The sequence below is a fragment of the Anopheles darlingi genome, chromosome 3 (assembly GCF_943734745.1).
Source record: "Anopheles darlingi chromosome 3, idAnoDarlMG_H_01, whole genome shotgun sequence".
Classification (NCBI taxonomy): domain Eukaryota; kingdom Metazoa; phylum Arthropoda; class Insecta; order Diptera; family Culicidae; genus Anopheles; species Anopheles darlingi.
In genome coordinates this window covers 33681676-33693238 of record NC_064875.1, presented here as the reverse complement: position 1 = coordinate 33693238, position 11563 = coordinate 33681676, and the positions used below count along the sequence as shown (strand labels likewise).

The 11563-nt window shown below is 46.8% G+C and overlaps 4 protein-coding genes across 4 annotated transcripts; 1 reads left to right on the top strand and 3 right to left on the bottom strand.

Moving 5' to 3' along the window:
• Positions 1–219: 219 nt before the first annotated feature.
• Positions 220–2834, bottom strand: LOC125956144 (uncharacterized). Its single transcript, XM_049687727.1, has 4 exons — positions 2461–2834; positions 1462–2392; positions 913–1363; positions 220–840 (listed from the first exon to the last, which is right to left on the bottom strand). Exons 1-4 carry the CDS (start codon positions 2819–2821, stop codon positions 310–312), a joined length of 2274 nt encoding a protein of 757 aa, XP_049543684.1. The 5' UTR covers positions 2822–2834; the 3' UTR covers positions 220–309.
• Positions 2835–3019: 185 nt separating this feature from the next.
• Positions 3020–4244, bottom strand: LOC125956166 (DNA/RNA-binding protein KIN17). Its single transcript, XM_049687778.1, has one exon. The coding sequence runs from the start codon at positions 4213–4215 to the stop codon at positions 3043–3045; it is 1173 nt and encodes a 390-aa protein (XP_049543735.1). The 5' UTR covers positions 4216–4244; the 3' UTR covers positions 3020–3042.
• A 242-nt stretch (positions 4245–4486) lies between these two features.
• LOC125956139 (insulin-degrading enzyme) lies at positions 4487–8564 on the top strand. The gene is made up of 8 exons (XM_049687715.1): positions 4487–4611; positions 4691–6239; positions 6302–6652; positions 6720–6951; positions 7120–7326; positions 7410–7699; positions 7768–7977; positions 8060–8564. The coding sequence occupies exons 1-8, from the start codon at positions 4538–4540 to the stop codon at positions 8324–8326; spliced, it is 3180 nt and encodes a 1059-aa protein (XP_049543672.1). The 5' UTR covers positions 4487–4537; the 3' UTR covers positions 8327–8564.
• Positions 8525–10443, bottom strand: LOC125956163 (uncharacterized). Its single transcript, XM_049687774.1, has 5 exons — positions 10110–10443; positions 9896–10024; positions 9301–9826; positions 8865–9228; positions 8525–8801 (listed from the first exon to the last, which is right to left on the bottom strand). Exons 1-5 carry the CDS (start codon positions 10213–10215, stop codon positions 8664–8666), a joined length of 1263 nt encoding a protein of 420 aa, XP_049543731.1. The 5' UTR covers positions 10216–10443; the 3' UTR covers positions 8525–8663.
• Between the last annotated feature and the right edge of the window lie 1120 nt (positions 10444–11563).

Below are 11563 nucleotides of genomic sequence, written 5' to 3'. Positions count from 1 at the left end.
CTCTTTGACAATTAATAAAACCATCAGGTTAGAATAAATGCTTCAGATAGGTTAAGGCTGCACCTGAAAATAAATACAACTTTTTGTATAAAAGCTCTCTGTTTTCAACTTGAGCATATCGTGTTTCGGAGGAATTTGCAAAGAACAGCTTACCGCAGTTTGTTTAAAAAATATCTAAACTAACTTTATATTTATATTTCTGTACAGTACACAGCCGAGTTAAAAGTTTTATTAAATAAACATATTTACCTTGCGAGTGAAAATCAATGTTTTATCGCTTGCTCACCTCGCTAGTTGCTCGATCAGTAGCTACGGAAGCCAATCACTATCGGCATCACATTCCCCCTGCTCCGATCGGTGATCATTCTCATCGTCATCTAGATCAATTACATCCTGCGCGGTGCATTCTTGTTTGATACCGCTACCCGTTTCCTCTTTGATTGCTTCTACTGCCGACGATTGGACTCTTGCTACCATGGCTGTAGGTTTATTGCACTCGGTGCCACTGTTGGGCCCAAGCGTGGACATGAAATTTGTGATTGACAACTGTAACGCTTTACGTTGCGGTCGAATTTCTCCCTGGTACCACGCAGTCGGAACCATCGGTGTGCGATTTGGATTCGAATTCCCATAAGGCACTGTGCTGATCACTTCCCGCGGTCTGATGAATTGAACAAACCTTTTCAGCTCATCAAAGCTCGAATGTTCCGAATACTCGATGCCAACGATATTGATTCTACCGCGCCACTGTGGTTTGCTATTCTTCTCCCATCCACTCGGTCGTAGCGCTATCACAGTATCATATCGGTCGGGAAACTGACTCATGTAGTCGTTCAATTCCTACAATAATTAAAGACAGGATATAACAGCATGAAATCGAATTTCGTAACAGCTGCAATCCAAAATACTTACATCATACGACAGTTTGTTCATTGCCAGCACATGAATATTTGCGGCCACTGGGTCAGCTACCAGTAGTGATAGCTGATCGGGATCGGCAATCGCGCTCAGAGCCTTCCAACGGTTAGGTTCCGTCCACACTTTCATCCCTGTCGCAACGGCGAGTTCCATCCACACCTTCTCTTTGCCTATCAGATAACTCCCGCACACTATTAACACTTTAGCTCCAATATGTTTGTTAAGAAAGGCAACAACCGTATTTCGTGCATCGGACACGCTTTCCCACTGAGATTTAAATGCATATTTCGAAGAGAGGTATGTCGTGTCCAGGTATATGCAGTCGATTGGATAGTTCCAAAACTCGGGATACTCTTCCATTTCCGCGGAAGCTCGGAAATCCCCCGTGTGAAGGATATTGGTTCCGTTTGGCAAACGAAACAGGAACATGATTCCACCGGGGCAACTAGAAGAACAACAGCCAGGAGGAGGCACCAAAATGTTATTCCTATTCTTACAATATGTGTGTGTGTGTGTACGTTTCTTATGTAACGTTATACTCACTGGTTAGCATCCAGTGCAATGATTTCAACACGATCGATCACGATCGGCCGATGTAGCTCAATGAGCCGGTAATGCTCCTCAGGAACATTGATAAACGTTTTCACCAACCGCGCCGTTATGGGTGACATGATAAGGGGTTTTGCGAACGATTTTTTCAGTCCAATATAATGATCCGCGTGAAAGTGCGTAAGAAAGTAGTGCGTCACCCCTTCGATATCGCCGTACCGGAAGCCATCGACAGCAAAGTTGGTTCCGGCAATAATTTTGTACTTGGGGCACACGATCTTTCTTCCCTCTTTCTTCGCGTTACTCTTTGGTGCTTTCGATGGTCGTGGCTTAGCGCCTGGAGTTTTACATGAAGTCCTTCGCGGAGTTTCCTTTCTCGCCGTACGACCCTTGATGCTACTGTTTTGAATGTTAGGAGTATCAGGAACTAGAAACGATACACCCGAATCACACGTCGACTCATCGAGCGATACCGAACTTGTAGCAATTGGTACATTCACGCGCTCCATATTCCAGTCTTCCTGTTCTGCATCGTAAGCTGCATTCTGTATCCGTTCCATGCATTCCATGATTTCGGCTGGACACGATTCGGAAGCCGATAGTTTCGGAACATCGACCAGCGATACTATCTGCGAATTGCGTAAAGGAGTGCCGCCTTCTTCGATGGACACGTCTAGCATGTTTTCCACCTCCAGGTCCCCCGTTACTATCGTCGGCATTACGGATTCCTTCAGCACCTGACAGTAGCCCAAGCGTTCTGGATCTACGTTTTGCTTGTTAAAAAAGTTCGTAATCCGTTTTTGGGAATCATCAAAGTACTTTTTGGTCAGCATTTTGATATTGGTTGAAGGACAAATCTTTCGACGAACTTTTCCGGCAGCCTTCCTTGGCAGTGTTTGTGGTGCTTTCCTGGCGGTAGAGTCAGCTGCAAGATCAAAAACCGTTAGTAATCCTCTTCGCTAGGCTATCCGGCCAAACGGCGATTATAAATACCGGCACCGATATGTTTTCCTCCAGTCGTCCAAACCGATGACCGCGCTTGATGTTTTGATGGCGTAAAGTACTCCCGAATCGAGCTTTTCGTAGGAGTCTGAGAGTCGTTCTCATCATCACTTAGAATAATGATTGTTTCAGGCACAGCTACTAGTTCAGCACGCACAGGTTCAACGGGAATTTCGCTCTTATCACCACACATTTCGGCTACCGGAGGTTCACATTTCGGGACAGCTTTTGCGTCCTCCGTAGAGTCTCTTTTTCGGCGGCCGCTAGGTTTCCGGCTACTCAACGTAAGCGATAGTCTGTTTGAGCTACGCAACGTTCTTCTCGGTGCCACTGAATCCATATTTTCACCCATCGAGGATTGTTTTTAATTTCCACGATTTTCTAGTTTTTCATTTTGACGTTGATTTTGGCGCAACTATTTGTTTACATAGATGGATTGAGTTAAGGATGTTTTGAGGATATTTCGAAGATATTTCGAAGATACTTTGGGATTTTTTTCGAAAAACAGTTTTGATTTTTTGTAAAAGTAAAAAGATAAGTTTTGAAGTTTATTCTTTTTATTACTAAAATGAGTTAAACGAATAGTTTGGAAATATCTTCGTATGCCACGTCGCTAACCAGTCTACCTTTCAAGGGTCCGGAGGCTATTTCTAGCGTTACACTGAACCGCTGCGTGTTGATGGCTTTGAGGATGGCGGTGCATCCGCGATAACCGCCGTTGAGCACGGCTATCTGTTTCCCTACCGCCGGTATCACCGTTTCCAGATGTGCTTGATCAACCTTCAGCTTGTCGCCAGTTTCCAGGAGCTTGATTTTAGCTCGATACTTGTCTATCACTTCCACCACGACTCCCTTTTCCTTGTAGTATTTCTCTCCCAGAGCCTTCGTTATTAGTTTCACCACTATACCCTCCGTTAGCCAGTAATCTTTACGGTTAGATTTCTCCTTCTTCAGTTCCTCTTCTTTTATAAGTTCATCTAAGGCCGATGGTTTCTTCGATCCACCGCCTCCATCCGTTGGTTTGAACTTTTTCTCTTTCTTAACATCTTTCAACAATTCCAGGGGTCGCTTTGGAAGAACAGCAGTAGCCGGGTTACTCGGTTGCTTCGTTCCGATCTTCAGGTCCAGCTTAATAGTTTCCTCCTCGTTTTCTCGTTTCAACTCTGAGTAGCCTGAGCTGCATGGTTCATCTTCCGTTTTCCCCCGGCGTACTTGCTCCTCGATAAACTCTGCCAACCGCTCCGCGTCATCTTTGTCCATCTTCTGCTTTTTTGCCATCTTCTCCTGCATAGCGAGCGTCTCCGGATCTCGATCGATGTAGGTGATGAACCAGCCCTTTTCCGTCTCATCGACCACGCAATGTCCATTCCGTCCGAGGAATTTCACAAAATCCGAAAGCGAGTGCCATTTCGTAGCGTTCATGTGCAGGTGGTGGCGGTCGGCGATGTAATCCTGGTATACCTTGTTCGCGGCCACCCGTTTAGTGCCGAACTGACGGCGCAGTATTTGCAGATAGCCGGTCAGGAATTCCTGCGAAAAACTATCGATGAAACGGCCCGCATTATCTGCAAACAGCAAAATCTGCCGCTGGTGCGACTCGCTCATCAGGTGGCATTTGAATCCGTTCTCGTCCCGGCACTGCTTCTCGCACATCTGGCAATACCACCGAAGTTTCTGCAAGCCTTTGGCCTTCATCTTGTTCGCCAAGTACTTTGGCGTACCGACCTCTGCCTTTCCTTTACCCATTTTTAATAAAACTATTCGCACTTTCGCACTGAACGAGTTTTGCGCTTCCACTTGTTGTTTACGACGAGGGGTAATTTTTGGACACAATGCTGTTAAAATCAATGCGTAAATATTGATTTTCAGAACATATCTGTAGTATGAAAAAGGCTCTATTTTGGACCAACCGTAGCGAGCTGTCAGCCTGTTAACAAAAAGTCGCATATGGCCCCTATATACTCAACGGGTCACTAAGGGGTCCCTTAAACATTGCATACCTTTTGTTAATAGGAAAGAAAATAAGTTGTTGCGGATTACACATTTTCCTTTTTATTTTATCGAGTTAATGTTTACTCAGGTTTTCCTCCGCCAAGTTCCATTAATTCTACGAAGATATTCAATCAGGCATGGGCCAAAGCGGTATGTAACCCACCCAGCGGTAGTTCGCCAACAACCGAATGGATTTTTGTTGATCTCATCATCATCATTACCGTTTCAGTTCATCATTAGTGATCGATAATTGCACGACGAAGCGTTTCATACACAGGGAAACAATCTCGAAATATCTTGCGCTCACCGGCAGAATGGAAAGTCAGCAGTTCTCCAGCCAAACACCGTTGGCCAACGTGTCAGCGGAAACAGCGCCAGATACGTCTTTCGAGCGCATCAACACAATCATCAAATCCGTTCAGGATAATCGCGACTATCGTGGTTTACGGTTACCGAATGGCCTGAAAGTGGTACTAGTTTCCGATCCAACCACCGACCGATCGGCAGCGGCACTTTCGGTGGCGGTAGGACATCTCAGTGACCCGAAAGAGATCCCTGGGCTAGCACATCTGTGCGAACATATGTTATTCCTTGGCACCGAAAAGTACCCCAAGGAAGACGCATATTCGGCCTTTCTAAAGGAACACGGAGGCAGCTCAAACGCCGCGACCTGTTCCGACATCACTAAGTATTTCTTCGATGTCGTCCCGGAACATCTCGAAGAGGCACTCGACCGGTTCGCCCAGTTCTTTATCGCTCCCCTGTTCAACGAGTGTTCCACCGATCGTGAGATCAAAGCAGTGAACTCCGAACACCTGAAGAACGTGTCCCAGGATTTGTGGCGTATAAAGCAAGTACAGAAGTCGCTCTGCAAAACGTCACATCCGTACAATCGCTTCGGATCGGGAAATGTGCAGACACTTTGCGAGGATCCCCGGAAGAACGGTATCAACGTGCGGGATGAGCTGATGAAATTTCACAACAAGTGGTACTCCTCGAATCTGATGAGTTTGGCCGTTTTCGGGAAAGAAAGCTTAGACGAGCTGGAGGCGATGGTGATAAAGCTGTTCTCGCAGATTACAAACAAACAGGAGACGGCCCCTACCTGGCCGGAGATGCCGTATGCGGACGATCAACTGGCTACGAAAGTCTACATCATTCCCGTCAAAGACACGCGCTCGCTCGCTATCTACTTCCAGATGGAGGATCTGGAAAAGTACTACAAATCCGGCCCGGAACACTACGTAAGCCATCTCATCGGACATGAAGGCAAAGGCAGCATTCTGTCCGAGCTGAGGGCTCGTGGTTGGTGCAACAAGCTGATCAGCGGATACAGTAGCTTAGGCCGGGGGTTCGGATGCCTGGAAGTGATGGTCGATCTGACTGAGGATGGTTTCGAGCATGTAGATGACGTGGTTAAAACCATCTTTCAATACATTAATCTGCTACGCTCGAAGGGACCGCAAAAGTGGATTTTTGAAGAGTATTGCAAGCTGTGCGATATGCTGTTCCGATTCAAGGACAAGGAAAATCCCATCAAACTCGTGTGTAACATCGTGGCTTCAATGCAGACGGTACCGCTTGAGGATGTGCTCGTGGCCCATTTCTTGATCAGCGAGTGGCGCCCGGATCTGGTGGAGAACATTATGCAGCAACTAACACCCGAGCGGGCCCGGTACACAATCGTCGGGCAGAAGTGTAATGAGCTAGCCACGGAGCAGGAGTATTGGTATGGCACAAAGTATGGTATGCGGCAAGTTGATAAATCGACGCTCGAGGTTGGTATCGCACGGATCTTCATACGTCGCTGGTCGCCGGTACTAACGCATTTACTCTTCAGTATTGGTCAGCCCCGGATTTGAATGACAATCTGCATCTTCCCGAACCGAATCCGTTCATTGCGACCGATTTCGATTTGCTACCACTGGACACGTCTATGGAGAACTACCCCGTAATCATTCACGATACTCCAATCATCCGATCGTGGTTTAAACAAGATGTGGAATTTCTCAAACCGAAAGCACTGATGAACCTCGATTTCAACAGCCCCATCGTGTATTCGGATCCGTTGAACTGCAATCTGACCCATCTCTATGTGCAATTGTTGAAGGATCATCTGAACGAGTACCTTTTCGAGGCCGATCTGGCCGGGTTAAGCTTCGGTGTTAGCAACACAACCTCCGGTTTAAGTGTAAGTGTTCGAGTTTGGTATGTTGGTACTGTGGTTCTTTATTTAACGGTGATTCGCCTTTATTCAGCTCTCCATCGGAGGATACAGCCACAAGCAGCAAATACTACTGAAGAAGGTATTGGACAGTTTATTCGATTTTGAAGTCGATGCTCGCCGGTTCCAGATCCTCAAGGAACATTACGTACGTGGTTTGAAAAATTACGGCATGGAGCAACCGTACCAGCATGCCGTGTACTACTTGGCGCTCTTGCTTACGGAGCAAGCATGGACTAAACAGGAGCTGTTGGATGCTACTAAATGTAAGAATGCAATCCCTCACCAAACCTTTTCCTCAGTTTTTCTTCCCGTACCCTACCAAATACCAACACAGAACAATCCCCTTCAACCAAGAAATCCCCGTCTGGACGCTATCCATTTGCCCATATTATTAATTTTTCAATGCATATTTGTTCTCTTTTCATGCACAGTGATGACGGTGGAACGTTTGCAATCGTTTATCAAGCAGCTGCTATCGCAAATGCATGTAGAATGTTTTATCTATGGCAACGTAAATCGGGAAAGAGCTATGGAAGTTACACGGATCGTGGAGGAGAAAATGATACAAACCGACGCCAAAATAGTCCCACTATTGGCAAGACAGCTGTGTCAGCGGAGAGAACATAAACTACGAAACGGTTAGGATGATTCTGCCTGGAACATTCATTCCACTGTCCACAGCGCGCATGCTAAATGTTCTTTCTTTTCATGTTCATTTTAGGAGAAAGCTGCATATTTGAAGGTACAAACGAGTATCATAAATGCTCTTGCACCCAACTATACATGCAGTGCGGTCAGCAGGAAACCCACTCCATCTACGTGGACATCCTATCGCAGCTGCTCAGTGAAGCATGTTACACGCAGCTACGCACAAAGGAACAGCTGGGGTACATCGTGCTATGCGGAACTCGCAAGGCAAACGGTGTCTGCGGCCTTCGTATCATTGTACAGTCGGAACGTCATCCGGCGTATGTTGAAACGCGGATTGAAAATTTTCTTAACAACATGGTGGTACGTTTTCCACCGGCAAAACCTTACATTTGGTCTTGACTATATTCGGTCTGTGTATTTGCTTTCAGAATTATTTGGAAAATATGACGGAAAGCGAGTTCAATCGACATAAGGAGGTGTTGACGCAACTTCTTCTCGAGAAGCCAAAGCGAATGGTTACACAGTTCAACATATTTTTACACGAAATCTCCCTCCGGCAATATCATTTCAATCGGGCACAGGTTGAGGCAGCAAAGCTGCAAACAATGACCAAACAGCAAGTGATTGACTATTACAAGGTAGGTGGCACTCTCGTGCACCGTGCCACAGTTCTAACGTCGATACTAAATGTTTCCGCTATTGCTTGTGTATCTTTTGTAGGAATACATTCTATTGGGCGGTACCGCAAGAAGCACGCTATCGGTCCATGTGTTATCAACGGCAGACGGAGGCGCTGGATTGGGCAAAACGCCAGAGGATGAAGAACCGCTGGCAGACAATGTGGACGATAAGCAAAGCGTGATTCCAACGACGAAGGAATTCGTGAGGGTCACTGATCTAGCCGTCTTTAAAGCGTCACGATCGCTGTATCCGATGGTTCAACCATATATCGACATCTTGCCCAAGGGGGGTCGTTGCAAACTGTAAACCGATCGTACTCTGTGTACCGCATTATGTGGAAAAATCAACCGATAGAGATGGCAACTAATGAGCCAAAGGCATGGACACAATCTAACCTTCAACAGTAATTTTCGCCCGGTGTACTTAAAGGCTTGGCTCGTAAACGTGGGTGGCAGGTTAAGAAATAGTTTTCGATAAAGTACACATCTGGTGTTTCGTGTTACCCGCAAAATAAACTGTTTTCTCCATTGACTAACTACTTATTCACTATCACTTTCTTGAAAAAGAACCAGGGCTTGCTAGCCCAATAGGATCAATAGGGTTCTTTCATTACTCGAAATTCGAAGCCCAATCAGTGTGTTATTTAAAGAAATATGATCACCTTTATCAATAACTTATCATCCTTAAGATACGGTTCTGCGGTTAGTTCTGAAAGTTTCGCCTCGAATTTGGCATTCGTATTTGTAAGATCCGTAGAAATCATATCGCTGAAAGGCATATCCTGTAAATGATAAAGCAGATAAGTGAGAATAATGTATTTAACAGCCAATACCACTTCCCTCACCTGGTTAAGTATAATAATTTTATGGCGGAAAAATTTCTTCGTTTCCATCTGTCCGTACATGGCTCCCGAGGCCAGAATCACGTTCGGTGTTTTACGCAGCTCATCATCCCACGCGGACAGTTGCTCCAGCTGCACATACAGTAAATTACCGCCGGGCTTCTCTACCGTTTTCGCATGGAGCCGTAAATTCAAACCAGAAATTACGAACACCGCACTCGAGAACGTCGCACCCATTCCGACCGGAGCGGTCTGCAAGCGCTTGGTAAAGTTTTCGATCTTCCAAAAATACTTAAACACCTTCGCATCACCGGTGGAGATGATCGTATTGTTGAATCTGTACACTTCATAGTCTCGCAAACCACCGCTGAAAGGATGTGCAGGGAGCATAATTTTAAAAAAATACGGCTTCAATCTGAACCATTTACTGTGCACTTACGTGAGAAACCTTGTTTCGGTCGGTTTATCGATGGGTTTGAAGGCGATGGCCGGTTGTACAGATCCTAGTGTGCCCTTTTCATCACCGAGAATGCGAGAATTTAGAGATGAATCCCGTTGCAATCCGGTGGGAAGCTGTTTGACTAGCTGACTATTACTATTCGTAACGGTAGCACCACTTTTAGCGGGTATCGCTGATCCTTCATCATCATCCTCATCATAATCGTCATCTTTAAACACCACTGCCCCGCTTGATAACGTTGTCCGAGGTATGGTAGCTGGTGTGGTGATCGATCGATCGATAGCTGGAGGTTGCGCTACTGGCACCTGGTGAACTGGTGCTGGTGCCTGAGGAAGCGCTGTATTGGAAGCCGTTTGCGATGCAGATACGATCCGTTTCACCGATCGATACACCGACGGTTGTAACGGTGGAGGATTAAAGTATGGATCGCGGATCATTTTGCGAATATTTTGTAACTCGTCCAGTAGTTTGGCCTCTAGGGTACGGAAAGCCGTAAGCATTTCATCTGGGAGGAGTAAAAACAACAACATCCCGATCACACGTGCTTCATTCGAAATGGATACCTGCATTATACCTGTTCCGCATACTCCTACCAACGTCTTGCTGATCGAAGCCTGGGCACTCGCTTCAATATCACCGGATGTGATCGTACACTGGGCCGTCTGTGTTTCGTATGGCGTATCTGGGATTTCCGGGGCGGCTCCTGTTGCGAAGATAATATATGCCCCTTTCGTAATCCGCACTCTAAATCGTTCTCCCTCCTCTACACCGTACCGCGATTGCGTTACCTTCCTTTGTTGTTGCTTTGCTGCTTTCCTGGCCTGCAACGGATCGTGGAAACTCGCACGCCAGGATCATGCATGATAGCACCACGTAATAGGCAAGAGAACGCATCGTCGTCGATGCACCGTCACTCGCTTCAACCGAACTTTAATCTATTCGCCAACGGCACTCTATGGGCTCACGCTCCAGGGAAATGGAATTCAAATTGTCGGTTTGGTTTCCTGGAGTGGCACTCCTTTCATACCTTTACTGCAAACGATACGCCACACCACATGGAAGCATCGGAATGCTTCCGAGCACTCGAGCGCTAAAAGTGCAAAAGCGTGTTCTAGACTAGCAGTCCCGTCACGGACTGATCATCATCGTACCAGCTGTCTTGCGGCGGCGACGACGACGACGACAACGGCAGGAGCGCAATTAAAATGCTATTTTTAAGCGCACGAGAGGAGGACAAAAACCCAAACATACAACAGCATGACGGCGGCGGCGCCCACCCATCCCGATGGGGATTTCCTTTTCAATTCAAACGCATACGGTCCATATCACCACCCCGACCGCGGCCCCGTATCGCGCGCTTGTGTGTAGAGGCGCGAAAAGCCTGTGTCGTTCGATCGACAAAACGTGTTTTACAGATAGTACCGCGCACGTTGATTAAAACCGCGCAACGGCATATATTAAACGAATTACAGAGCGAGCAAGTTTACCGAGCGTAACCGCAACCTCCTCCACCCAACAGACAGCGCGCGAAAGGTCATTTCGCGGGAGGCCTTGCACCATAACATTCGGCCATATACTCGGGTGGGTGGCCCGGAATGGAGAACATCGGTTTAACAACAAACACACGACACCTCGATGCGAATTTGGCCAACAAACACTTAATTCGCATTTGAAATCATGTGGGAAAATGTCGGGGGGGGTGCTCGGCCGTTGAAGGACTTCAATTGCTGTTTAAATTTTAGGTCAACGATCGGTCAACCGGACAACTAGAGCCGAGGATATACTGTGTTATGCGAGCAGCATAGCAATACGCACGTTCAAGTGTTTCTCACCATTTCACATTAGAGCGACTTGCGCTGCGGTTGCATAACACCCACAGCGAGGTGTGTACGAGCGATAGCGATCAGAATTACTCGAGCAACTCGAGCCACTCGAGTGTCAGATGGCTCGCTTAATGTAATTTCCCACTTTTATGCCATCTATGGACCGTGCGCCGCTGCACGTGAGCCGCTATACCGTCCAGGGTGTTTCCGTAAGCAAATCGAATGCCTTCGAAAAAACCTCTCCCGTATCAAAGGAGGCGGCACAGTTTTCGGCATTCCCGAAATAATCCCGAGAAATCAAGTTCAAAGCCAACTCAGCATCCCACAATAGACCCATGGTCACTCGCATTATGCTCCGATACCCGAAACCCGACCGGAGAGCCGGTTGTTAGGCGGCCGGTGTTTCATAATTTCAATTG

What these genes read in the sequence shown, in the direction of transcription:
- LOC125956144 (XM_049687727.1), bottom strand. Translation starts at nt 2,821, where the DNA reads ATGGGTGAAAATATGGATTCAGTGGCACCGAGAAGAACGTTGCGTAGC. An exon ending in AGGAAAACATATCGGTGCCG is followed by an intron (nt 2,393 to 2,460) that starts GTATTTATAATC and finishes TTGATCTTGCAG; the next exon opens with CTGACTCTACCGCCAGGAAA. An exon ending in ATTGCACTGGATGCTAACCA is followed by an intron (nt 1,364 to 1,461) that starts GTGAGTATAACG and finishes TTGTTCTTCTAG; the next exon opens with TTGCCCCGGTGGAATCATGT.
- LOC125956166 (XM_049687778.1), bottom strand. Translation starts at nt 4,215, where the DNA reads ATGGGTAAAGGAAAGGCAGAGGTCGGTACGCCAAAGTACTTGGCGAAC.
- LOC125956139 (XM_049687715.1), top strand. Translation starts at nt 4,538, where the DNA reads ATGTTTACTCAGGTTTTCCTCCGCCAAGTTCCATTAATTCTACGAAGA. An exon ending in ATCAGGCATGGGCCAAAGCG is followed by an intron (nt 4,612 to 4,690) that starts GTATGTAACCCA and finishes TTACCGTTTCAG; the next exon opens with TTCATCATTAGTGATCGATA. An exon ending in TTGATAAATCGACGCTCGAG is followed by an intron (nt 6,240 to 6,301) that starts GTTGGTATCGCA and finishes TTTACTCTTCAG; the next exon opens with TATTGGTCAGCCCCGGATTT.
- LOC125956163 (XM_049687774.1), bottom strand. Translation starts at nt 10,215, where the DNA reads ATGCGTTCTCTTGCCTATTACGTGGTGCTATCATGCATGATCCTGGCG. An exon ending in CAAAGCAACAACAAAGGAAG is followed by an intron (nt 10,025 to 10,109) that starts GTAACGCAATCG and finishes TCTTCGCAACAG; the next exon opens with GAGCCGCCCCGGAAATCCCA. An exon ending in AAATTATTATACTTAACCAG is followed by an intron (nt 8,802 to 8,864) that starts GTGAGGGAAGTG and finishes TATCATTTACAG; the next exon opens with GATATGCCTTTCAGCGATAT.